Here is a 24,759-nt window from a genome sequence, read left to right as displayed (position 1 = left end):
ACTATGGGGATTGCTCCATTAGCACTAGACTTAGCAGAGGAGGACAAACAAGAGCAGGAAAGGGCTGCCCATGATGTCAGGTGGTATAAGAACATAAGAACATAAGAAATAGGAGCAGGAGTAGGCCAATCGGCCCCTCGAGCCTGCTCCGCCATTCAATAAGATCATGGCTGATCTGATCCTAACCTCAAATCTAAATTCATGTCCAATTTCCTGCCCGCTCCCCGTAACCCCCAATTCCCTTTACTTCTAGGAAACTGTCTATTTCTGTGCAGGGTGAATCGTCAGGCCCCCCTCACTATGCATCACCACGGTGGTCTATTGTGACAGGCGTAGCTATCCAGGAATTACAGAAAAGAAGCACTTAAAAGAGACTTAGGCTAAGACACTCTGTACCACTCCTTCAGGGAGACCCAAAGATTACATCTTACATCCATGCGGGACTATCGCTGGCCAAACTCATCTTGGCGCTTAATTTTAATGCACTGGATTCCTCTGAGACAAGCACAGTGAGCATCTGCAGTATCAGCCAGTTACCCCATGGATTATTCAACAAGGCCAATGACTTCCTTACGTTCACCACTAACCAAATGTAGCAATACACGAGGCAGTACAGATTGCTGGTCTTGGAATCATAGAATCATAGAAGTTTACAACATGGAAACAGGCCCTTCGGCCCAACATGTCCATGTCGCCCAGTTTATACCACTAAGCTAGTCCCAATTGCCTGCACTTGGCCCATATCCCTCTATACCCACCTTACCCATGTAACTGTCCAAATGCTTTTTAAAAGACAAAATTGTACCCGCCTCTACTACTGCCTCTGGCAGCTCGTTCCAGACACTCACCACCCTTTGAGTGAAAAAATTGCCCCTCTGGACCCTTTTGTATCTCTCCCCTCTCACCTTAAATCTATGTCCCCTCGTTATAGACTCCCCTACCTTTGGGAAAAGATTTTGACTATCGACCTTATCTATGCCCCTCATTATTTTATAGACTTCTATAAGATCACCCCTTAACCTCCTACTCTCCAGGGAAAAAAGTCCCAGTCTGTCTAACCTCTCCCTGTAAGTCAAACCATCAAGTCCCGGTAGCATCCTAGTAAATCTTTTCTGCACTCTTTCTAGTTTAATAATATCCTTTCTATAATAGGGTGACCAGAACTGTACACAGTACTCCAAGTGTGGCCTCACCAATCTTGGTGTCATCTGCAAACTTACTAACCATGCCTCCTAAATTCTCATCCAAATCATTAATATAAATAACAAATAACAGCGGACCCAGCACCGATCCCTGAGGCACACCGCTGGACACAGGCATCCAGTTTGAAAAACAACCCTCTACAACCACCCTCTGTCTTCTGTCGTCAAGCCAATTTTGTATCCAATTGGCTACCTCACCTTGGATCCCATGAGATTTAACCTTATGTAACAACCTACCATGCGGTACCTTGTCAAATGCTTTGCTGAAGTCCATGTAGACCACGTCTACTGCACAGCCCTCATCTATCTTCTTGGTTACCCCTTCAAAAAACTCAATCAAATTCGTGAGACATGATTTTCCTCTCACAAAACCATGCTGACTGTTCCTAATTAGTCCCTGCCTCTCCAAATGCCTGTAGATCCTGTCCCTCAGAATACTCTCTAACAACTTACCCACTACAGATGTCAGGCTCACTGGTCTGTAGTTCCCAGGCTTTTCCCTGCCGCCGTTCTTAAACAAAGGCACAACATTTGCTACCCTCCAATCTTCAGGCACCTCACCTGTAGCGGTGGATGATTCAAATATCTCTGCTAGGGGACCCGCAATTTCCTCCCTAACCTCCCATAACGTCCTGGGATACATTTCATCAGGTCCCGGAGATTTATCTACCTTGATGCGCGTTAAGACTTCCAGCACCTCCCTCTCTGTAATATGTACACTCCTCAAGACATCACTATTTATTTCCCCAAGTTCCCTAACATCCATGCCTTTCTCAACCGTAAATACCGATGTGAAATATTCATTCAGGATCTCACCCATTTCTTGTGGTTCCGCACATAGATGACCTTGTTGATCCTTAAGAGGCCCTACTCTCTCCCTAGTTACCCTTTTGCCCTTTATGTATTTGTAGAAGCTCTTTGGATTCACCTTTGCCTGATCTGCCAAAGCAATCTCATATCCCCTTTTTGCCCTCCTGATTTCTCTCTTAACTCTACTCCGGCAATCTCTATACTCTTCAAGGGATCCACTTGATCCCAGCTGCCTATGCATGTCATATGCCTCCTTCTTCTTTTTGAAAAGTTGCTCAATCTCCCGAGTCATCCAAGGTTCCCTACTTCTACCAGCCTTGCCCTTCACTTTATAAGGAATGTGCTTACCCTGAACCCTGGTTAACACACTTTTGAAAGCCTCCCACTTACCAGACGTCCCTTTGCCTGCCAACAGACTCTCCCAATCAACTTCTGAAAGTTCCTGTCTAATACCATCAAAATTGGCCTTTCCCCAATTTAGAATTTTAACTTTTGGGCCAGACCTATCCTTCTCCATAGCTATCTTAAAACTAATGGAATTATGATCACTTGTCCCAAAGTGATCCCTCACCAACACTTCTGTCACCTGCCCTTCCTTATTTCTCAAGAGGAGGTCAAGTTTTGCCCCCTCTCTAGTCGGGCCATCCACACACTGAATGAGAAATTCCTCCTGAATACACTCAACAAATTTCTCTCCATCCAAGCCCCTAATGCTATGGCTCTCCCAGTCAATGTTGGGAAAGTTAAAGTCCCCTACTATTACCACCCTATTTTTCTTGCAGCAGTCTGTAATCTCCTTACATATTTGCTCCTCAATTTCCCGTTGACTATTTGGGGGTCTGTAGTACAATCCTATCAAAGTGATCTCTCCCTTCTTATTTTTCAGTTCTACCCATATAGACTCAGTGGGCGAACCCTCGGATATATCCCCTCTCACTACTGCCGTGATGTTCTCCCTAATCAAGAACGCAACTCCCCCTCCTCTGGTCATCCTAGAGTCCACGGGATCATCAGCTGCACTCACATTGGGAGATCGGGCCCTCTACACAATGCTGTACCCTATTATTCTCCGAATGCCCAACAGGTAAATAACCAGCTGCACAGAATCCAGCATTTATTCTTTAAAAGTAGCAATGCCAGTTAACAAAGCCATAAAAATGCAAACTAAGTGCAAGGGTTCATTTCATAGAGTCATAGAGTCATAGAGTTATACAGCACGGATAGAGGCCCTTCGGCCCATCGTGTCCGCGCCGGCCATCAAGCCCAGTCTAATCTAATCCCATATTCCAGCATTTGGTCCGTAGCCTTGTATGCTATGGCATTTCAAGTGCTCATCCAAATGTTTCTTGAATGTTGTGAGGGTTCCTGCCTCCACAACCCTCTCAGGCAGTGAGTTCCAGACTCCAACCACCCTCTGGGTGAAAAAGTTCTTTCTCAAATCCCCTCTAAACCTCCCGCCTTTTACCTTGAATCTATGCCCCCTTGTTATAGAGGGATAGAATTGAAAAGCAGAGAAATTGTGTTAAACTTGTATAGAATTTGGTTAGACCACACTTGGAGTACTGTGTACAGGTCTGGTCTCCATATTATAAAAAGGATATAGAGGCACTGGAGGAGGTGCAAAAAAGATTGACTGGGATGATACCAGAACTGAGAGAATATACTTATCAGGAAAGGCTGAACAGGCTGGGGTTCTTTTCCCGTTAAGGGTCAGTAAGGGAGGCCAGGGGGGCAGTGAACTCAGAGGAGAGAGGGCTTAATCAGTTGAGATAGAGGTTGAAATAATCAAGGATGAAAAGTCGCTCGTTGCAGACGCTGCGGAAAGGAATCAGTGAAAGCTCATAACAAGCCTTGTGCCAACTATGGAGAGAAACTTAAACTTCAACAAGAATCATCGTGGAACACTGGGATCTTGAAGCAGTGTTTTTCAGATATCTTCGACTGATCAGGGAGTTTGGGGAGCTGCCATAAATCACAACACCCAAGGTTTGAAGAATGATTATTGCATGCAGCAGGCTCCCTAACTTTGTCTTTCAAAGAGGCCTCAGCATGCGGTTTGATGACCAAGATGGCGAAATCACGAGTGAGTTGAAATGAATTTGCTACAAGGAAGCCCGGTGAGCTAGGCTTTAATTCAAGGTACCGTCCAGCAACCAGCCCAGCCACAGCAGCTCTTAAACCTGCAAACTACATCTGCAACGTAACTGTAACCAAACCATCCTCTCCTACATTTTTATGCCTAGTTCCTTCAAGCTGGGCTCCTGCTTCAACAGAAGCAATAACAAAACAACTACTCAGCACAGTGTTCAAATACAGCGCAATCTATTTTTTTCAATCCACTGTGCAGTGCGTGGATGTTGACAGCTTGATTTAGCCCTATGTGCCTGTGCCTTGCCTCAGATATGTAACACAACACCTACTACTTCTTTCAAGTGATCCCCTTGTGCAAGGAGTAAGTGTCCCACATCAGGTGTTTTGGATAACATTGCCATCAGTCCCTCCTCCCTGTAACTACCTGCAGTAATTTCAAGTGCATCAACTGTGAACCTGCCTTTCCCCATTCTAATGTCCTCACCTTCGGCAATTCTCCTCAGTTAAGAGCTGTCCAGCCCCCCTCCCAAGTGCTAGTTCAGCTTTTTAAATGCCTCCTAGTTGCAATTTAAAGCTGATTATGAGGATTATTGCTTTGTCTATCCTTCTTGTTACGAGTTACTTTTTAGCCCACCTACTGAACTCAACAAAATCACGTGTTAAGCAACTTTTTTTATATATATATATATATAACCCTCAAAAAACAATATACTTTGATTAACTCCTCAATAAGACAACAGCAGTACTTTGCTGGTTTTGTTGGACAAAAAAGATCCCATGGCACTATTTCTAAGAGGAGCAAGGGACCTCTCCCCGGTGTCCTGGTCAATATTTATCCCTCAAACACCATCATAAAAACACTATATCTGGTCATTGTTTCATTGCTGTTTGTGGGATCTTGCTGTGTGCAAATTGGCTGCAGTGTATCCTACATTACAACAGTGACTACACTTCAAAAGTATTTCATAGGCTGTAAAGCACTTTGGGATGTCCTGAGGTCATGAAAGACGCTATAGAAATGCAAGTTCTTTCTATTGACTATGAATGGACTTAGCCCTACAGGTCGACCCATTCCATTAATACGAACACTGCGCTAATTTACTGCTAAAGAATATTTATCCAGGAAAAGGTCTTGGGTTGATAGTGAGGAGGAACGCTATAGACTGCAGGAAGATATCAATGGAATGGTCAGGTGGGCAGAAATGTGACAAATGGAATTCAATCCGGAGAAGTGTGAGGTAATACATTTGGGGAGGGCAAACAAGGCAAGGGAGTACACAATAAATGGGAGGATACTGAGAGGTGTAGAGGAACAGAGAGGCCTTGGAGTGCATCCTGAAGGTAGCAGGACAGGTAGATAAGGTGGTTAAGAAGGCATATGGAATACTTTCCTTTATTAGCTGAGGCATAGAATATAAGAGCAGGGAGGTTATTCTGGAACTGTATAAAACACTAGTTAGGCCACAGCTTGAGTACTGTGTACAGTTCTGGTCACCACATTACAGGAAGGATGTGATTGCACTAGAGAGGGTGCAGAGGAGATTTACGAGGATGTTGCCAGGACTGGAGAATTTTAGCTATGAGGAAAGATTGGATAGGCTGGGGTTGTTTTCCTTGGAACTGAGGAGGCTGAGGGGAGATTTGATTGAGGTGTATAAAATTATGAGGGGCCCAGATAGAGTGGATAGGGAGGACCTATTTCCCTTAGCGGAGGGGTCAATAACCAGGGGGCATAGACAAGTAATTGGTAGAAGGATTAGAGCGGAAATTAGGAGAATTTTTTTCCCCCAGAGGGTGGTGGGGGTCTGGAACTCACTGCCTGAAAGGGTGGGAGAGGCAGAAACCCTCAACTCATTTAAAAAGTACCTGGATGTGCACCTGAAGAGCCGTGACCTGCAGGGCTAGGGACCAAATGCGGGAAAGTGAGATTAAGCTGGGTGGCTCATTTCTCAGCCGAATGGCCTCCTTCTGTGCCGTAAATTTTCTATGGTTCTATGTGTCCAGTGTGCATTTTGGGCACCGAACATTGCACAGACATGTTACATATTATCAAAAGATGATTAATGCATATAGATTCAGTACAGGAGAAAGCTGTAGCAATCAGGATACCACAGCAATTGGTAAAATGAGTTTTAGACAATACAAAAAATATAAACTTTAAAATAAAAACACAAACCAGAATTTTTCTCACCTGAGGCTGTCATTTGTGCCAAAAATAACAGATAGAGGGAAGTAGCATCAACCTGAAGATGGCCCCATTCATGATCACCAACCACTGTACTACATGTGGCAGTGTTGTATTTGGCATGGAGAGAGTCCTTTGTACTCTGGGTTTGTTTAAACTTTTCAACTTTTTCCACCTGCATACAAATAAATTGCAACTGTGATTGCCCTGGTAACACATTTACTGATGGATTAGACATAAAAGGTTGGTGAGCTGCAGGCACGATTAGCCAACATGGGAATATGATGTTGTGGCGATAACGGAGACCTGGCTCAAAAAAGGGGAGGGTTAGGTACTAAATATTCCTGGATACAAGGTGTTCAGGAAAGATAGGGAAGGAAAGAAAGGAGGGGAGGGGGTGGTAGTATTGATTAAGGAGAATATTGCAGTGCTGGAGAGAGAGGATGTCCTGGAGGGGTCAAGGACAGAATCTGTTTGGTTAGAGTTAAGAAACAATAGAGCTGCCATTACACTACTGGGTGTATTCTGTAGGCCACCAACTAGTGGGAAGGATATAGAGGAGCAAATTTGCAGGGAAATTACAGAGAGGTGCAAAAGCCAGAGAGTTGTGTTAAAAGGGAATTCAACTATCCTAATCTAGACTGGGATAGTAATAATACAAGGGACAAAGAGGGGGAGGAATTTTTGAAGTGTGTTCAGGATAACTTTCTTAACCAGTACATTTCCGGCCAAACGAGGAAGGAGGCATTGCTGGATCTGGTTTTGGGGAATGAGGGTGGGCCAAGTGGAGCAAGTGTCAGTGGGGGAACATTTAGGGAACAGCAATCATAGTATCATAGGGTTTAGAATAGCTACGGAAAAGGACAAGGACCACTCTAAAGTAAAAATACTCAATTGGAGGAGGGCCAATTTCAGTGGGATGAGAACAGATCTGGCCCGGGTAAATTGGAATCAAAGATTGGCAGGCAAAACTGTAACTGAACAGTGGGCGGCCTTTTAGAAGGAGATGGTTCCGGGAAGTGTCTAGGTACATTCCCACAAGGGACAAAGGTAGGGCAACTAAAGTCAGAGCTCCCTGGATAACAAGAGAAAGAGAGAGAGAGAGAGAGAGAGAGTAAGATGAAGCAGAAACAGGGGCGTATGACAGATGTCAGGGTGATAACAGAAGTGAGAACCAGGCTGAATATAGAAAGTACAGAGGGGAAGTGAAAAAGGAAATAAGAGGGGCAAAGAGAGAGTATGAGAATAGACTGGCGGCCAACATAAAAGGGAATCCAAAAGTCTTCCACAGGCATGTAAACAGTAAACGGGTAGTAAGAGGAGGGATGGGGCCGATTAGGGACCAAAAAGGAGATCTACTCATGAAGGCAGAGGGCATGGGCGAGGTACTAAACAGTACTTTCCATCTGTCTTTACTAAGGAAGAAGATGCTGCCAGAGTCTCAGTAAAGGAAGATGTAGTTGAGATATTGGATGGGCTAAAAATTGATAAAGAGGAGGTACTTGAAAGGCTGGCTTTACTTAAAGTAGATAAGTCACCCGGTCCGGATGGGATCCATCCTAGGTTGCTGAGGGAAGTAAGGGTGGAAATTGCGGAGGTACTGGCTACAATCTTCCAAACATCCTTAGATACAGGGGTGGTGCCAGAGGACTGGAGAATTGCAAATGTTACACCCTTGTTCAAAAAAGGGTGTAAGGATAAACCCAGCAACTACAGGCCAGTCAGTTTAACCTCAGTGGTGGGGAAACTTTTAGAAATGATAATCCGGGACAGAATTAACAGTCACTTGGACGAGTGTGGATTGATTAGGGAAAGCCAGCATGGATTTGTTAAAGGCAAATCGTGTTTAACTGCCTTGATAGAGTTTTTTGATGCGATAACTGAGAGGGTTGATGAGGGCAATGCAGTTGATGTGGTGTATATGGACTTTCAAAAGGCGTTTGATGAAGTGCCGCATAATAGGTTTGTCATCAAGATTGTGGCTCAAAGAATAAAAGGGGGCAGTGGCAGCATGGATACAGAATTGGCTACGTAATAGGAAACAGAGAGTAGTGGTGAACGGTTGTTTTTCGGACTGGAGGGAGGTGTACAGTGGTGTTCCCCAGGGGTCGGTGCTGGGACCACTGCTTTTCTTGATGACTTGGACTTGGGTGTACAGGGCACAATTTCAAAATTTGCAGATTATACAAAACTTGGGCGTGTCATGAACAGTGAGGAGGATAGTGATAGACTTCAAGAGGATATAGACAGGCTGATGCCATAGGCGGACACGTGGCAGATGAAATTTAATGCAGAAGAATGCAAAGTGATACATTTCAGTAGGAAGAACGAGGAGAGGAAATATAAACTAGAGGGCACAATTCTAAAAGGGGTACAGGAACAGAGAGATCTGGGGGTATATGAGCACAAATCGTTGCAAGTGGCAGGGCAGGTTGAGAAAGTGGTCAAAAAAGCATACGGGATCCTGGGCTTTATAAATAGAGGCATAGAGTACAAAAGAAAGGAGGTCATGATGAACCTTTATAAAACACTGGTTCGATCACAGCTGGAGTATTGTGTCCAATTCTGGGCACCACAATTTGGGAAAAATGTGAAGGCCTTAGAGAGGGTGCAGAAAATATTTACTAGAACGATTCCAGGGATGAGGGACTTTAGTTACGTGGATAGACTGGAGAAGCTGCGGTTATTCTCCTTGGAACAGAGAAGGTTGTGAGGAGATTTGATCGAGGTATTCAAAATCATGAAGTCGAGACAGAGTAGATAGAGAGAAACTGTTCCCATTGGCGGAAGGGTCAAGAACCAGAGGACATAGATTTAAGGTGATTGGCAAAAGAACCAAAGGTGACATGAGGAAAAACTTTTTTTTTTACACAGCGAGTGGTTAGGATCTGGAATGCACTGCCCGAGGGGGTGGTGGAGGCAGATTCAATCATGGCCTTCCAAAGGGAACTGGATAAGTACTTGAAGGGAAAAAATTTGCAGGGTTACAGGGATAGGGTGGGGGAGTGTGACTAGCTGGATTGCTCTTGCATGGAGCCAGCACGGACTTGATGGGCCAAATGGCCTCCTTCCATGCTGTAACCTTTCTATGATTCAATAACAATTTAGTTAATGCGGAAATTGCATTCTTACATTATAGGCGATTTCAGATTTCCTTTTTATTTCTGATGTTGGTGATAGGTACTTACATATTGAAAGGTTTCTCGCAGGTATCTTTATTATATTCATACAGTCTACATTGATTTTTGTCCTATGGGATTTTGCTGTGCCTAGTTGTCAATGGTTAAAAATGCACTAAAGTGTCTGTAGTGCAAGTAAAGAATTTTGTCACATTATAATTAAATATTTATTGACAGACTGAATAATTCAAGCAGGTAAGTTATTAACTCACAATAGTCGAGAGATTTATTTGCTTCCCTCGCTAGATCTCCCTGGGTCCCATATCATCCTCCCACTAGGCAGCTGGCCTGATGCCAGATTCCACCAATGTTACTTGTGTTGGTAACTGGAGGAGATATGCAAGGGTGGCCCAGGGAGATTCCCGCCAGTTTCCCGTAAGGAAGCACCTGCTTTCACTGAGTGCATAGCTGAGATCAGGAATAAGCTGTACGACTTTCGGACATTTCACATTTGAGACCAGCACATCATCTCACTACATTTACCATCCATCTGTTGTGCTACCCCTTAATAGAAGCTTGAAATGTGCTTCGTAACAAGCCAGGTTTCTTGCTTAATACAACCCTTCCTCCTCACCAATCTCAAGGAAATCCACTGTCTCCGTCCAGAGTCCCAAAGTAATAAAAGGTGTGAAGTTCTAATGGTTTGAATATCTTCAATACATTTGAACGAGCACTATTTTTAGGAGTGAGTTTTGAGAGGGTTCATTCATAAATACAGTGATTGTAAAGCACGAGGGCAATAAATGCTGGACTTGCCAGCGACACCCACATCCCATGAATGAATGAAAAAAAACTGGAACTCCACAGCAATGTGAGTTGATAGACACTTTCAACAATAAATGTGTACTTTAGTCCTAATTAAATCAAATGACTTGTTTGACACAGATTAGAACCAACCAAGCTTCTCTGGCAAGTTGATAATTATCACTACAATTATGTGCTTTTCTGGATTTCCAAAGTATATGAACTAATGAAGATAACATACCTGCCTTATCATGCATTGGAGGAGCCCTCTCATCAACTTCACAACACTCTGTGGAAACAAATAATCAGTTCAGAACTTCTCAAACCCGGATCATTACTTCATATGGGATAAACGGTCATGTTCCAATATATAAATCAAGGAGAGATTATCTGGTGTCAATGGTGAAGCTAGAAGTGATAGGGGTACAGTGCAGATTCACCAGAATGATACCGGGCTTAAAGGGTTAAATTATGAGGACATAATCTTAAAATTAGAGCTAGACCATTTAGGAGGGAAATCAGGAAGCACTTCTTCACACAAAGGGTCGTGGAAATCTGGAACTCTCTCCCCCAAAAGGCTTTGGATGCTGGGAGTCAATTGAAATTTTCAACACTGAGATCAATAGATTTTTATTAAGCAAGGTTATCGAGGGTTTTAGCATAAAAGTAGGTGAAGTTGATGTACAGATCAGCCATGATCTAATTGAATGACAGAACAGGCTCAAGGGGCTGAATGGCCGACTCCTGTTCCTATGGTTAGTGTATTAACATTTTGCTATCGTTATCATTTGTTGCCATTATAATTACCGATAAAAAAATATTCATACATAAATTACCTTAGTAAATGCCACAAAAGAACTCTTAAAAAGAGCTATCCAAAGCCGATTCACATTTACCCCATTTAAAGTCATATTAAAAAAAGAAAGAAAATATGATACAGAAGTTTTTTCCGTATTTGACGCAAAACAAAACCTCTTCTTTCATCACAATTATAATTTTGAGGCCCAAATCTTTTTCAGTCACAGCAAGATGTGTAATATATGTTATCTCATGCTAGTCACGTGATATATTGTTTCAGTAAATTTGCTGTCGTGGGGATGCAGAAAGCATCAAAAATTATATGTGAAGACATCATGGTTTTTCAATCCTCACAATAGTAACTTACTAGCTCAGTAACTTAAATATCCTAAACCTAAATACAGAGACAAGTTTCAGTTCTGTGAAACAGTTGATCATTTCCTCACCAATCCTTCTCATGCCAGCTGGTCCCCATTACTTGCAGAATGGGTGTGTAATTGGCAAATGAATTTCAATATAGACAAGTGTGAGGTGGTGCATTTTGGTAGGAAGATAAAGGAGGCCAGGTACTGATTGGATAGTAAGAGTCTAAACGGGTTCGAGGAGCAGAGGGATCGGGGTGGGGGGTACACATACACAAATCACTAAAAGTAGCGACGCAGGTTAATAAGGCCATAAAAAAGGCAAACCAAGCACTAGGATTCATTTCTAGAGGGATAGAATTGAAAATCAAATAAGTTATGTTACATTTGTATAAAACCTTGGTTAGACCACACTTGGAGTACTGTGCACAGTTCTGGTCTCCATTTTATAGAAAGGATGTAGCGGCATTAGAGAGGATGCAAAAAAGATTCACAAGGATGATACCAGAATTGAGAGGATATCCTTATCAGGAAAGGTTGAACAGGCTGAGGCTCTTTTCTCGAGAAAAGAGAAGGCTGAGGGATGATCTGATAGAGGTCTTTAAGATAATGATAGAGTTTGATAGGGTCGATGTAGAGAAAATGTTTGCACTCGTGGGGGAATCCAAAACTAAGGGTCATAAATATAAAATAGTCGCTAATAAATCCAATAGGGAATTCAGGAGAAACTTCTTTACCCAAAGAGTGGTGAGAATGTGGAACACATGCAACAAGGAGTAGTTGAGGCAAATAGCATAGATGCATTTAAGGGGAAGCTAGATAAACACATGAGGGAGAATGGAATAGAAGGATACGCTGATAGGGTGAGATGAAGTAGGGAGGGAGGAGGCTCATGTGGAGCACAAACGCCGGCATAAACCAGTTGGGCCGAATGGCCTGTTTCTGTGCAACTAATCCCACTTTAGTATCACAATGATGTTGTAAAATTAAGGCCTCTGGTCACAATACCGGAATCACAGGAAAGAATCAAATGCTTATTTAAAAATCCAATTATACAATATTCATTATATGAACCTTGTCAATTAATGCCAAGCCATTCTAGAAAAGTTTTATAAGATGGGACTTCTCTTAAACTGTAATGCACTTTTATCAATTGTAATTTATCTAAACATTCCTGTAATGCATTATTTAAAATTGTCTGATACATTTTCTGGGCAAATTATTGGAAACTATTCTGAGGGATGGTATAAATCATCATTTAGAAAGGCACGGATTAATCAAGGACTCTCAGCCTGGATTTGTTAAGAGAAGGTCGTGTCTGACCAACTTGATTGAATTTTTTGAGGAGGTAACAAGGAAGGTCAATGAGGGTAACGCGTTTGATGTAGTCTATATGGATTTTAGCAAGGCTTTTGACAAGGTCCCACATGGCAGATTGGTCAGAAAAGTAAAAGCCCATGGGATCCAAGGGAAAGTGGGAAGTTGGATCCAAAATTGGCTCAGTGGCAGGAAGCAAAGGGTAATGGTCGATGGGTGTTTTTGTGACTGGAAGGCTGTCTCCAGTGGGGTTCCACAGGGTTCAGTACTAGATCCCTTGCTTTTTGTGGTTTATGTTAATGATTTAGACCTAAATGTAGGGGCCATGAGTAAGAAGTTTGCAGATGATACAAAAATTGGCCGTGTGGTTGATAGTGAGGAGGAAAGCTGTAGACTGCAGGAAGATATCAATGGACTGGTCAGGTGGGCAGAAAAGTGACAAATGGAATTCAATCCAGAGAAGTGTGAGGTAATGCATTTGGAGAGGGCAAACAAGGCAAGTGAATATACAATAAATGGGAGGATACTGAGAGGTGTAGAGGAACAGAGGGACCTTGGAGTGCATGTCCACAGATCCCTGAAGGTAGCAGGACAGATAGATAAGGTGGTTAAAAAGGCATACGGGATACTTTCTCTTATTAGCCGAGGCATAGAATATAAGAGCAGGGAGGTTATGCTGGAACTGTATAAAACACTAGTTAGGCCACAGCTTAAGTACTGCATACAGTTCTGGTCACCACATTACAGGAAAGATGTGATTGACTCAAGAGGATGTTGCCAGGGCTGGAGAATTTTTAGCTATGAGCAAAGATTAGATAGGATGGGGTTGTTTTCTTTGGAACAGAGGAGGCTGAGGGGAGATTTAATTGAGATGTATAAAATTATGAGGGGCCCAGATAGAGTGGATAGGAAGGACCTATTTCCCTTAGCAGAGGGGTCAGTGACCAGGGGGTATAGATTTAAAATAATTGGTAGAAGGATTTGAAGGGAGCTGAGGAGAATTTTTTTCATTCAGAGGGTGGTGGGTGTCTGGAACTCACTGCCTGAAAGGGTGGTAGAGACAGAAACCCTCAACTCATTTAAAAAGTACTTGGATGAGCACCTGAAGTGCCGTAACCTACAGGGCTACGGACCAAGTGCTGGAAAGTGGGATTAAGCTGGATAGCTCTTTTCCGGCCGGCACGGACTCGATGGGCCATAACTTTCTATGAGCTCATTAAACGTACTGCTCGCTCCCCCCAATAACTTGGAATTTATTGATGGTATAACTGAACCACACAAACCAGGAAGCTTCCAGGTTTGATCCCAGCTGATCTGACATGGGGCAGCAGTGGGGAGCTTACAATTGCTCCCGGTGGACCTGGGTTGGAGAGGGGGAAATTGGTTCGGGTTCCAATCCCTGATCACTGTCCAGTAACTCCTTCAGGAAATGTGCATGTGCTAACAGCATCAGGGTTGGCCTTGATCGGCTCTGCAACTGAATGACTGAGCAGCAAGGCTGACACATGAGTAATAGCTACTTAGACAAGATATGGAAGGGCCCCTGACATCATGGACCCTGAACTCCAGTGAGCACCTGCGGGCAATGTGTAGAGGGAAGAGGAGAAAATGGGAATGGAAAAAATACATTTTACCGCTGAGAAGTTTCCTGAATTATTACTTTTGCTAACTTTAAACTCGCAGTACTCTTTGTAATGAACTACACTCTGGCCTATTTCTTGGACACGATACCTTATTCAATGCTCCCAGTTCTTCCAGTAACCACATCTTTGATCTATATTTGGGGCAGATTCTTGCTGGTACCACACAGAATATAGTTACTTTCTTTGGCAGACTTCACATCTGTCTTATGTGAATACTGATGGTAAGAAGTTGTTTAAATACCCTGCAATGTGTTAACTGTCCACTGATACATTACACGTCCTGCCCTTTAACCCACCTTAAATGTACCAAAAACAAGTTAGTGTTCCCTGTGCAGCATCCAGCAATTTCTTTTACAATTATTAGTTCAGTTAAGCCAATCCCCCTCCCTCCTCAATTCCTCATTTCCCTCCCTGTTTAGATAACTCTGCACCATTCATCAGCTAAAGGATGAGCAGATAATCTCCCACCCACCTCGCTTTGGATCCAGCTGCAATGAGCTATGTGATAGAGAAAGTGAGTTCTGGCAGGTAATTTGATTGGTGGAGGAGTCTCTCAGTGTAACGCAGCTCTCTTCATAACATACCTCTCACAACAAGAGCTCACCTTCCCCTATAGTAAACTTGTACTGTGACAGGGTCCTCACTGTAACACAACTGTCAGTATAGCACTAAAACCATTCCTCTATAATGTACCTTACACTCAAATACACCCCTTACAATCTACAAGTAACTCCAGCACAACCTTCTCTATAATAAAGAAAGACAGGACTTGCATTTATATAGCACCTTTCACAACCTCAGGCCATCCCAAAACGCTTTTAAAGTTTAGTCACTGTTGTAACGTGGAAAACATGGCAGCTAATTTGCTCACAGCAAGGTCCCACAAACAGCAATGTGATAATGACCAGATTATCTGTTTTAGGTATTGGTTGAGGGATAAATATTGACCAGGACTCCCCGTCCTTCTTCGAATAGGTCCATGGGATCTTTTCGTCCAGCCAAGAGAGCAGACGGGGCCACGATTTAACATCTCATCTGAAAGACGGCACCTCCCACAGTGCAGCACTCCCTCGGTACTGCACTGAAGTATCAGCCTGGATTATGTGCTCAGGAGTGGGGATTGAACTCATGACCTTCTGACTCAGAGGCGAGAGTGCTACCAACGAAACCACGGCTGACACCAATGCACCTCTGACTATAAAATGCCCATCGTAATAGCACATCATTACAATATTAGTGACTAGAACAGACCCGTCCCCATAATTTCCCATTCACTGTTTCATGACACAAAGACAAAGACAAAACCTCTACTTCCATCACTATTTTATTTTTGAGGCCCAAATCTTTTTCAGTCGCAGTTATCTCATGTTAGTCACGTAATATATTGCTCTCAATAAATTTACTCTCATTGGAAGGCAGTAAGCATTAAAAATCCCACTCTGTCACAATGGGCGTGATTTTAACTCGGAGCTGGGAACCCAGCACGTCCGTAGATATTCGTGTGGGGACCCAGAAGCCAAATGAGTGCATCACAATCTGAGATCGCAACTCAATCGAAGATAAGTATTTGTGTTTCTTTGTTTCTCATGCGTCAGGCTGACAGACTGACAGGCTGGCTGCCTGTTGAAAGGGTAAGGAGCCACGAATCGGAGAGGGAGGAGGGAGTGAGAGTGATATCATGGGCCATGGAAGAGATCGGAGAGGTGGGGGGACGTGGACATCGGGAAGGTGTGGGGTGGTCCGGATTGCAGCCCTGCTCCAAAAATAAACTATTTTTACTGCCCACCCGCCCCCAACCCACCCATTCTTGGGGGTTAAAATTAACCCTAATGTCGCAGGAGATTTTCATCACTCCACCTTTGGCGGCCGTGCCTTCAGCTGCCTAGGCCCCAAGCTCTGAAATTCCCTCCCTAAACCCCTCCACCTTTCTCCTCCTTTAAGACGCTCCTTAAAACCTATCTCTTTGACCAAGCTTTTGGTCATCTGTCCTAATATCACCTTGTGTGGCTCGGTGTCAAATTTTGTCTGATAATCGCTCCTGAGAAGCACCTTGGGACATTTTACTACATTGAAGGCACTATATAAATGCAAGTTGTTGTTGTTCTTGAGATCTACTAATAAATGTCATGGACAAAAATGTCAGCACTCCAAGTATTCAAAACTAATCAAGTCTTCAATTCTGTTCAGTTACTGCTGCATCATCCGAATATCATTTTTACATACTGTACTGAGTGGGAAAAATCCTTATGTTACACAACAACTCACTAATATTGCAAACAGTTAACAAATACTCGTTACATTCAATCTGTGAATTCCCTAAAATATTTACTTTGAACTGCGCTGGCAAAGACTTTGAGAATAATATTTGTAGTTGTTATTTAAATGAAAGCAACACAAACAACAGTTAGCTGAAAAAAATAGCAAAATACGAACATTTGAGAACAGCACCCAATATCTCCAGAGGGTTACAGCAGTGGTGACTCCCTCTGGCTGGTTTTAAATGCCTTTTTAACATTATGGTTAATCCTGAATGTTTAAGGAAAACTGCAAAATGTTTTATAAAGCAGAATAACAAGTAATTAAATGTGACAGTGCCCGAGAGAGGACACACTGTGATTGCTGAAATGAGTTATGTTTCCTGACCCTGTTAATAATATGTTTGTCATTTTTCTGACTGACAATTTGAAAATGGCATGAACAGATATCTACGACAATAGGCATCCTTCAAAATGCTTAACACCTGAAGACGTGACTTTATTGCTGTTGGTTTTCCTTCAGCAGCAAAAGTCAGAAGTGTAGACATAAAATGGAAAAAAACTACATATGCTGGAAATCAGCATTTTCTGTTTTTATTTCAGAAAGAACCAATTCTTTTTTTTGTCACTGACTGACCTGCTCGAGTTCGTATGCTTTGGCTTTGTCTTCATCTCGGTCTGCATTCTTACGGTACGCCAATCCCAGACCCCAGATCGCCAGAATGCTGTACACATTATCTCGCACCCAGGCATCCTTCTGATCTATACTCGCTGGCAGCAGTCCTGTGACTGCGTTCTGAAAACCACACAAAAAAATTGTTACAAAAACTAAATTGACAACCCCCCCCGCCACCCAAGTTAATCTGATTCATCAGAAAATTGCCTTAACATCGTGTATTAAATGCCAATTATTGATAAATTAGCACTAAAATACAAGTGAATCCTCATTTGGCATTAACTCCTTTAGAACTAAACATTCTCTACAAAAATGAAACAATGTTGTTGATATTATTACAATTTCGAGCATGTGAAATTGAATCAACCACATCAAGGCAACTGCTGGTCATTATACAGTTCACAACACATCGCACCAGAATTCGCTGACAAAATAACGATGAGGATAATGACACTCACTGTTATTTATCCACAAATGCTGCAGCAACTTCAGGCGAGGGCAGATGTGGGTTAAACGCGGGAATCCAAAAGTTGCTGTCCGAGATGCACTGCTCCGCCATTAGCTTCGCGAAAATGGCATCTCACTGTCTGCCTCACCGTTCAAATGCAGTTAAACGGCCTGAAGTTGCTGTATTTGTGCAGTAGATATTGAGACTAAACTCACCACAGGAAGTTAGGGCTTGTCCATTTCAAATGTAATTATCACTAATGTGATAAATATTAATTACTGCCAATCAACCTCTCTGGCACCGAAAATTAACTGTTACAAGTGAGGATTCTCATTCCTTCAGGTTTTAATTGTTGTTGGACATTTTAAAAGCGACAAATTTAAAATTAAAGCTTTTTTTTAAGTTTTTCTTTCTGTCTCTTTTCTCTCTCTCATTAATCCCATCTTTCTTTCCCTCTCTTTATTTCTCTTTCTGTACCTGATTTAACATTGAATTCACCCCCTTTAATTCACCCTCCTTCTCAGTCCTTGCGCTGTTAATTTCACAATCCTTCAATCTGATTGGTTAAGGAGATACCCGGTTGCTTGCCCTGTTCACTCAGGTCCCAGATGCCCTGTTTCCCTCACTGCCCCGTTATCAGCTCACACTTTCAGCAACTCGCCCCACAATTTAAAAACCTAAACATGCGAGGGCAAGTCTGACTAAAGGCAGACGCTGTTAGATGTCCTGCGACAGCAAATTATGGCCCATTATCTTTAAAGGGAGGTGGAGGGAAGTCTTTCTGGTATCAATGGTATCATTTCACCATGATCATATAGATCTCAGGCAAGAACTGAGAAAAGTACATTTTTGGTTGCTATACTTTAACTGCTGGTTCTACTACAAACTTCATTTTATGTAACCAAAGGAAAAATACCAGATGCACTGCAGAGTTTAATATGGAATAGGAAATGAAGAAAAAATAAAATCAGGTAAATGTAGAAAAATGTCCCAAGTTGCTTTGCAGGACTGTAATCAGACAAAAATCGATGTCAGGATATTAGGAGTGGTGACTAAAAGCTTGGTCCTAACGATGGCTTTTAAGGAGGGGAGACAGGTGTCGAGGAGGAGAGAATTCGAGTGTAGGGCCTAATGGTCTGAAAGCATAGTTGCCAATGGTGGAATGAAGGGTGTGGCGGATGCACAAACGGCCAGAGTCGGAGGAAAGCGGAGATCTCGGAGGATTGGAGGATTGTAGGGCTGGAGGAGATTACGGAGATAGGGAAAGTCGAGGCTATAAAGGGATTTAAACATGATGAGAATTTAAACATTTAATCTCAAGATTAGTGCTAGAGTATTTCATTTTTACACTTTAAAATTAACATTAAAATGCTTCTTCATGTGTCCGTTTCCTTCTCCCCTCGTGTTCCACTTTATCCCTCGATATCAATTTTCATACTTTCCTACACTGCCATTGATGGTGTGTTGGAAACCACAGAATTTTTATAGGTGTCTATAATTATGTTATGCTAAACCTTTATAAAACACTGGATAGGCCTCCGCTAGAGCACTGCGTCCAATTCTGGGCTCCACACTTTAGGAAGGATGTCAAGGCTTTAGAGAGGGTGCAAAAGAGATTTACTAGAACGATACCAGGGATGAGGGACTTCAGTTATGTGGAAAGACTGGAGAAGCTAGGATTGTTCTCCTTAGAACAGAGAAGGTTCAAGAGAGATTTTGCAGAGGTGTTCAAAATCATGAACGGTTTTGTTAGAGTAAATAAGGAGAAACTGTTTTCACTGGCAGAAGGGTCAGTAACCAGAGGACACAGATTTAAGGTGATTGGCAAAAGATCCAGAGGGGAGATGGGGAGACATTTTTTTTAATGCAGCGAGTTGTGATGATCTGGAATGCTCTGCCTGAAAGGGCGGTGGAAGCAGATTCAATAATAAGTTTCAAAAGGGAATTGGATAAATATTTGAAAAGGAGAAATTTGCAGGACTATGAGGAATGAACAGGGGAGGGGACTGATTGGATAGCTCTTTCAAAGAGCCGGCACAGGCACGATAGACCGAATGGCCTCCTCTGTGCTGTATCATTCTATAATTAATCAGACTGGGAGTAATAGTTGTCACTGTTGGCATTCACAGTGTCATTGTTAACCTAATTGAACAGACTTTCATAAATTGGAAATAAAGGTGTAAGCAATTCTCACCTCAGCATTGCTGGCATCTTGCCCTGAGTGGAATGTAAGCCTGCCTGTTTTTGACAATATCATACGATGTCACTCAGATCTTACCATTTACCAGGTTGGGAGTAGCCATGACTGACGTGTTCAACTCCATCACCTTCATTTTGTTTAAAGACACAATGGGCTCAATTTTCAAAGTAAGAAACAGGTGGATTGGGAGCAGGGGGGCATTGAAAATTACCATCATTTCAGACCCGCCCCAAACCCACCCATTTCCAGTTTTCACCGGGGTGGGAGACCAGCAGTCCTCTCCCACTGGTTAAAATGTAAATTTGTGGGGAAGAATATCCACATTACCCAAACACTTAAAATCATCTGCAGGTAAGTGTAGCAAAGTGTTTAAGGGAGCCAAGGTTTGCCACTGCATTGAAGTTGTGTCATTTGTTGAATTACCACGGTGAGGTGAGTTTCACACCATTTCTCAGTATAATCACACCCTACAACACACTATTAATCTCTGAAGCACTTCCTGATACCACTGTTCTCCAAATGTTTATCATTCCAATATTTACATACTTTGAGTCTCTATTTCCAATTCATTCTTTAATCTGTTGTTTTTCTTTCGCTTTCCGTGATCTCGTAATTCCATTTTCCTGACACTTTGCTTGCTCCCCTCCCACAGCACACATCCCTGAACCTACATTCAGTTCAACCACGTCAAATCCAAATCACAAAACAGCACAAGATCAAATTTCACATTCTCCAAACTAAAAGATACTGTAAACAAGTCACTGTCTCCCACTGAAAATTAATGAGAGGACGCAGAACTATAAATCAACAACGGAGACAGCTATATTTGTTGGAATAGTAAAGTATTACACAACCATTACTCAGCCACAATTCTGAACATGAACAGCTATGGTCCTGGGCATAACACCATCAATATTTAAATTAATAATTTCACTCCTAAATTCTGTAAAGGTCAATGTGCAAAAGGCTGTACATAGCAATTTCCAACACATATCAAACTACGTAACAGCAAGTCCAATGTGTCATAGAATATGCTTAAAGTTAAGTCTGAGGCATGTACAGGTTTATTACATGGAGTCCTGATGTGAAATACAGTGTACTAATTACCCTTTAAAAGACCCACAATTACAGGACAACGGCCTCTGAATGTGCATTAATTTCTTAAAATAAGGTCAATAGATCCCTATGATCCAGATAGTTACAGCACAGGGATTGTGAAGGGGGTTCTGATGATCATTTAAACCGGAACACCAAAGCTCAGTTTATGATCATCTTCTTCACCCCTTGATAAATTGCTCGTGTGTACTTACAGGATTTACACATCTGTGTTTTATTTTAAAAAGTGGGCCTTGGGAAATTAATTCAAATTAATCAGTAACAGTAGAAAGATTTGTGATGGCAGTATTTTCAGTTTATAGCAAGGTTATTTCATGGAAATCTCACCTTGTAACTGAACTTATAGTATGGTTGAAATCTCCTTGTTGTGGTAGCTATTTACCACGTGGTGCAAATAGGCACTAAATTAACATTTAAAACAGAAAATATCCTTACGTCAAGTCACACTGGCTATTCTTGTGAGTCTTAGATTTGGATCAGCCCTCTAATACAAATTATCTAAAATTTGATTTTTCATTATAAGCCTAGGCACCAGGAAGTATTTGAACAATTCTCCCCTCACCACGACCTCAATATTACAGAAGTGCTGACCTTCCTTCTTACAATCAGCAGGCTTTTCAAACTCGAGCTGTGCTTCACCTCGCCACTTCCTGGTTCACCTCCCCCTTCTCAATTCCAGTGGTGTGCTACACCACAGACCTTAGTTTCTCATTAAAAATCTTCTAAAAACACAATTTTAGGAGCAAACTATTCTCAATTTGTGCGAGGATGATGGGGAGGGCAGGGGCGGAGCATTTGGCATGGCTCGGCCCCTTATCTTCACTGTAACTGAACTGAGATCATTGGTCTCCATTCAACCTTTCACTGGGTGTCAATTTAAAACAAAACAAGGACCCACCTGGTGACAAAGAATCGTTTGCTGCACCAGCTTCGCGTATCCGTCTAAGCGAACCCCGGAGTTGCTCCTGCTCCTCATGGTGAGCTGGTGTAGTGATCAGTAATAGTGATCAGTAGTGAGCGGTGGTTTATCGGGGTCTCCGACACCAGCTGTTCACGATCTCATTCCTCTGGGAGGATTAACCGCTCAACACAATGTTTACCTTTTTTTAAACAGAACAGAAAAGCTCAAACAGGGACTCGTGAAACATTTTACACCTTTACCATTTGGCCGAGGTTCACTGGAAGCGAGCGAGGTGCGGCCGGCATGTCCCCAGTGAGACACATCCATGGACCATCAATATACGGCCAGACCCAGACCCAGACCCAGACTGACCCCAGACCCAGACTCAGACTGACCCCAGACCCAGACTCAGACTGACCCCAGACCCAGACTCAGACTGACCCCAGACCCAGACTGACCCCAGACCCAGACTCAGACTGACCCCAGACCCAAACTCAGACTGACCCCAGACTCAGACTGACCCCAGACCCAAACTCAGACCCAGACGAACCTCAGACTCAGACCCAGACTCAGACTGACCCCAGACCCGGACTCAGACCCAGACTAACCTCAGACTCAGACTGACCCCAGACCCAAACTCGGACTGACCCCAGACTCAGACTCAGACTGACCCCAGACTCAGACTCAGACTGACCCCAGACTCAGACCCAGACTCAGACTGACCCCAGACCCGGACTCAGACCCAGACTAACCTCAGACTCACCCCAGACTCAGACCCAGACCCAGACTCAGACTAACCCCAGACCCAGACTGACCCCAGACCCAGACCCAGACTAACCCCAGACTCAGACGGACCTCAGACCCAGACTGACCCCAGACTCAGACTCAGACCGACCCCGGACCCAGACCCAGACTAACCACAGACTCAGACTGACCACAGACTCAGACCCAGACCCAGACCGACCCCAGACCCAGACTAACCCCAGACTCAGATCGACCCCAGACCCAGACTCAGACCGACCCCAGACTCAGACTGACCCCAGACTCAGACTCAGACCGACCCCAGACCCAGACTCAGACTAACCCCAGACTGATACACCAGGCGGATGTTCAGTTACAACACTGGGCGCCACCGCTGAGCTGAAATTCGGGGAACCATTCGGGCTCCCACTTTCCTATTTGAAGATCTATTCTCCCGGCTCCTGCTTTCACTCTGTTCCCTCGAGCAGTGCTAACGGGAGCAGTGCGGGGTGACTGATCCGGGCCCGGCCCGGCCTCTCCCGCTCTCCATGACCCGATCAATGGAGCAGTGTGTTCCTGCTCTGAGTGCGGAGTGCGGGTCCTGCTCACCGTGTGCGAACCTCAGGCCGTCTCTGCCCACCCTCTCCTCCACCCACACACTGCCAAAGGCAGCAGCTCCGCACACCCCGCCCTCCCCGGGACACACACTGTCCGCACACCGAAAACTGACAGCACTCCTTCAATCTGACTTCAATTTTCATCCCTGCTCTTGTCTTTCAGGACCTTGTTTGGCCGCATTTACCAGATCGCCCAGATGATGGAGGCAGAGAGAAAACCAGCACCGAGCCCAGCACAGTCCATAAACCAGCACCGAGCCCAGCACAGTCCATAAACCAGCACCGAGCCCAGCACAGTCCATAAACCAGCACCGAGCCCAGCACAGTCCATAAACCAGCACCGAGCCCAGCACAGTCCATAAACCAGCACCGAGCCCAGCACAGTCCATAAACCAGCACAGTCCATAAACCAGCACCGAGCCCAGCACAGTCCATAAACCAGCACAGTCCATAAACCAGCACCGAGCCCAGCACAGTCCATAAACCAGCACCGAGCCCAGCACAGTCCATAAACCAGCACCGAGCCCAACACAGTCTGTAAACCAGCACCGAGCCAAACACAGTCCATAAACCAGCACCGAGCCCAGCACAGTCCATAAACCAGCACCGAGCCCAGCACAGTCCATAAACCAGCACCGAGCCCAGCACAGTCCATAAACCAGCACCGAGCCCAGCACAGTCCATAAACCAGCACCGAGCCCAGCACAGTCCATAAACCAGCACCGAGCCCAGCACAGTCCATAAACCAGCACAGTCCATAAACCAGCACCGAGCCCAGCACAGTCCATAAACCAGCACAGTCCATAAACCAGCACCGAGCCCAGCACAGTCCATAAACCAGCACCGAGCCCAGCACAGTCCATAAACCAGCACCGAGCCCAACACAGTCTGGAAACCAGCACCGAGCCAAACACAGTCCATAAACCAGCACCGAGCCCAACACAGTCTGTAAACCAGCACCGAGCCCAACACAGTCCATAAACCAGCACCGAGCCCAACACGGTCCATAAACCAGCACCGAGCCCAACACGGTCCATAAACCAGCACCGAGCCCAACACGGTCCATAAACCAGCACCGAGCCCAACACGGTCCATAAACCAGCACCGAGCCCAGCACAGTCCACAAACCAGCACCGAGCCCGGCACAGTCCATAAACCAGCACCGAGCCCGGCACGGTCCATAAACCAGCACCGAGCCCGGCACGGTCCATAAACCAGCACCGAGCCCGGCACGGTCCATAAACCAGCACAGTCCATAAACCAGCACCGAGCCCGGCACAGTCCATAAACCAGCACCGAGCCCGGCATGGTCCATAAACCAGCACCGAGCCCGGCACGGTCCATAAACCAGCACAGTCCATAAATCAGCACCGAGCCCAGCACAGTCCATAAACCAGCACCGAGCCCAGCACAGTCCATAAACCAGCACAGTCCATAAACCAGCACCGAGCCCAGCACAGTCCATAAACCAGCA

At 44.1% G+C, this 24,759-nt stretch overlaps 1 protein-coding gene across 2 annotated transcripts in view; it reads right to left on the bottom strand.

Moving 5' to 3' along the window:
* Positions 1-23,310, bottom strand: part of LOC137327047 (phosphorylase b kinase regulatory subunit alpha, liver isoform-like) — a 165,460-nt gene extending 142,150 nt beyond the window's left edge. For both annotated transcript variants that reach the window (XM_067992432.1, XM_067992433.1), the window contains exons 1-5: positions 23,012-23,310; positions 21,925-22,126; positions 17,224-17,382; positions 10,453-10,500; positions 6,295-6,463 (exon numbers count right to left, since the gene is read on the bottom strand). In XM_067992432.1, coding sequence (XP_067848533.1) covers positions 6,295-6,463; positions 10,453-10,500; positions 17,224-17,382; positions 21,925-22,002 — 454 coding nt within the window. In that variant the 5' untranslated portion in view covers positions 22,003-22,126; positions 23,012-23,310. The remainder of the gene's footprint in view (positions 1-6,294; positions 6,464-10,452; positions 10,501-17,223; positions 17,383-21,924; positions 22,127-23,011) is intronic.
* Between the last annotated feature and the right edge of the window lie 1,449 nt (positions 23,311-24,759).

This window comes from Heptranchias perlo, chromosome 11 (assembly GCF_035084215.1).
Source record: "Heptranchias perlo isolate sHepPer1 chromosome 11, sHepPer1.hap1, whole genome shotgun sequence".
In the NCBI taxonomy this organism is placed as follows: Eukaryota; Metazoa; Chordata; class Chondrichthyes; order Hexanchiformes; family Hexanchidae; genus Heptranchias; species Heptranchias perlo.
The sequence above is the reverse complement of the archived record's forward strand: the minus strand, read 5'-3'. Positions and strand labels throughout refer to the sequence as shown.